The sequence below is a fragment of the Amphiura filiformis genome, chromosome 3, assembly GCF_039555335.1.
Source record: "Amphiura filiformis chromosome 3, Afil_fr2py, whole genome shotgun sequence".
NCBI classification, from domain to species: domain Eukaryota; kingdom Metazoa; phylum Echinodermata; class Ophiuroidea; order Amphilepidida; family Amphiuridae; genus Amphiura; species Amphiura filiformis.
The window spans coordinates 45,012,518-45,015,331 of NC_092630.1; the positions used below are offsets into that span (position 1 = coordinate 45,012,518).

At 43.3% G+C, this 2,814-nt stretch overlaps 2 protein-coding genes across 2 annotated transcripts; both read right to left on the minus strand.

Moving 5' to 3' along the window:
- Nucleotides 1–273: 273 nt before the first annotated feature.
- Nucleotides 274–636, minus strand: LOC140147278 (uncharacterized). The gene has a single exon (XM_072169057.1). The coding sequence runs from the start codon at nucleotides 634–636 to the stop codon at nucleotides 274–276; it is 363 nt and encodes a 120-aa protein (XP_072025158.1).
- Nucleotides 637–1,563: 927 nt separating this feature from the next.
- On the minus strand, nucleotides 1,564–2,247 carry LOC140147279 (uncharacterized). The gene has a single exon (XM_072169058.1). It carries the CDS (start codon nucleotides 2,245–2,247, stop codon nucleotides 1,564–1,566), a length of 684 nt encoding a protein of 227 aa, XP_072025159.1.
- Between the last annotated feature and the right edge of the window lie 567 nt (nucleotides 2,248–2,814).

The following is a 2,814-nucleotide window of genomic DNA, read 5'->3' on the forward strand; positions in this document are numbered from 1 at the left end:
TTGTTGACAGCTTATCAGTAGGGATCAGCACATATTATACAAAAGGAATAGTAAATTAAAATGAAGACAAGTAATACACAATAAAAGAGAACAGAAAGCAGAATGTCATGTCGTGGTAGCCTATATCAGGCCATCGAATGAGCAAGGAAAAAACAACAACAACAAAACCACGACATCAGGACATTCTTCCTCTGGACATTATTCCGCATGATTGCCCAAAATACAGTAAATACAGTTTATGAAGTAAATTGAACGAGATTGCACATGACAACATTATTGATTAAATAGGAAAGTCTTGAGTTGTGCTTTGAAGGCATTGATAGATGGAGCAAGTCGTACATGCGAAGTCAAATTGTTCCACTCTTTGTACGCATCTTCTGCAAATGATCTTCTACCATACGCTGTACGTGGGCGACGGCGAGGAGCTTTGAGGAGGTTTTGCGTCGAAGATCGAAGAGTCCGGTAAGGGGTATAAGGTGTAATGAGTTCCGAGATGTATGGTGGTGCTTGTCCATGAAGAGCCTTGAAAGTAAGTAGACTGATCTTGAAAGCGATCCTCTTGCGGATAGGGAGCCAGTGTAAGTCGCGCATGATCTTGGAGATGCTTAGATCTTGTTTAGATTCAATAATAGTCATGTTATCAGCAGCTATAGGGTGCCCACATCTGGACCTTGCTAATATTTACATTGTTATAGTAAAAAAAGATAATTTGCCCTGGTAGTCCCTGACGGCCCAGTCTACATGTGGCTCATTCGCAAACATACACAACAGAAACCGGCTGTGAAGGAGACTATGTTCACTAGATAACTTTCTTACAGTAAAATCCGTTTTTGGGTATAATAAAGAAAGTCTTGGGCATGCAAAATGAAGGAAATTGCTATTGTCAACTTGGTAATATGAATAGTCGTAGCCCAATCTTGCACTTTTTAGCACGCACCTTTTAAACATTGGTTCTTTCAATTATAATACGTAAAACCCAAATCTAGTACAAACAATCATTACGATGGAGTAAAATTAAACTACTACTCAAAGCAGAAAATTATCTCACCTGAGAGCTTTCGGAATGTATCACTATTCCTTGTTCACTCGATAGATGGACTGGTGAAAGATGCTTGTTACTGGTCAGAGACCGTCGAACCGTGACGTGAGTCACGTGACATGCTCTGACGTAATAAAGAGTTGTAAGCTCCGAAGAGTCTGTGGCGGCCCTGGTCGTTGCTCAAATCACTTTTGAGGGCACGGTGGCTCAGTGGTTACGGCCGTGGACTCATAATCTGAGAGCTTGCTTTACGTGCGTGGGTTCGAGTCCCCGTCCTGCCACCGTGTAGCGCCCTTGGGCAAGGCGCTTTGTCTCGCTTGCTTCACCCCACCCAGGTGCAATGGGAAGCTGTTAGGGGTAGTCACAGTCGTTGTACTGATGAACCCTGCGCCATTTGTAGGCAGCAAACGTGGTTCCGACATATTCTAATAACGGCTTTGAGGCTGTTTACGGCATAAAGCGCTATATAAATAGCTACATTTATTTTTTTATTTTTTTGCTGGTCCTGATGTGAATGGATTCCTTCACGCCCCTCCGGAACCAATCCGTTTCTCTGTCAAGAATTTTGACGTCTTTCCGATCCTGGTGTTAAGAGGTCTAGCAGATTCACCAACATAAGCCGAGTCGCAGTCATTACAGTTGATCTGGTAAACTGTACCGCAACATTTTCCAAGGGGTACCTTGTCCATTGGCGCAACTAGTGCCGAGCGAAGTGTGTTGATAGTTTTAAAGTGGACGGACACACCGCGCTTGCTGAAGATTCTCCGGAGAGCTTCCGACGCACCACGGACATATGGGACAACAGTGCTCCCTATATGGGGTTTGTCTCTGATGGCACGCTGTCTAGCTGGAGCTGTGACAGGTTGGGTGACGTTGTAAACCCAATCTCCATAGCCGCACATTCTGAGGGATTTCTTAATATTGTCCTTCTCGTTGATCTTGTCGGCTTCCTCCGTTATACAGGTATCGGCTCTGCATGAGTGTGCGAACAACAGACCGTTTGTGTTGAAGCGGGTGGTGCGACTCAAAGGACAAGTACTGGTTGGTATGATCAATTTGATGGATTCATCTGGCTTGCGGTGTAGCAGAGGGTCTAACATCGGAAGTTTACTATCCTCTTCCCTCTCAATGGTGAATTTAATCGCCGGGTTGACACTATTCAGATGACGTGTGAAGGTGTCGATGTCCTCTGTCTTTAATACCACCATGGTATCATCCACATATCTTCCCCAGTAAGAGGGCTTGACAGGTGAAGTATTAATCTTCAGTGAAGTGCGAAGTGACCGGCGACAGAGCGAGTGGTCTTTCTATACATTTGAATGCAAAGGCGGAACAACATGAGACTGCTGTGCAGCAACTTTGTGATTATATTGTTGTTTTGATAACATATTACAAATTCGGAATTGCAAAATGTGTAATAATTTTGCAATTCAATTAATACTTAAATTTGATAATATTTATCTACAGAGTTCCTATCCCTTTCTGCACTGTATAGTGATCAATGCATGAGAATTTGGTCACGCTTGCTGGTCTTGGTATGTCGTGCCCATGGGTCATGTGCGTATTTATAAAAGCGAATTTATAGATATAACCATAGTACGCTGTTCTTCGAATGCTTCCATGAAGATGTTGGCAACCAGCGGGTTACATGGCAGCTCCCTCAATTTGTTGGTTCATCTGGTCTTGGAAGGTGAACTAGGTGGTAGTCAACACAAAACGTAATAATTCCACAATCTGGGAAGGATTAAGATTAGTTCTTTCATGAAGGGTAGTAT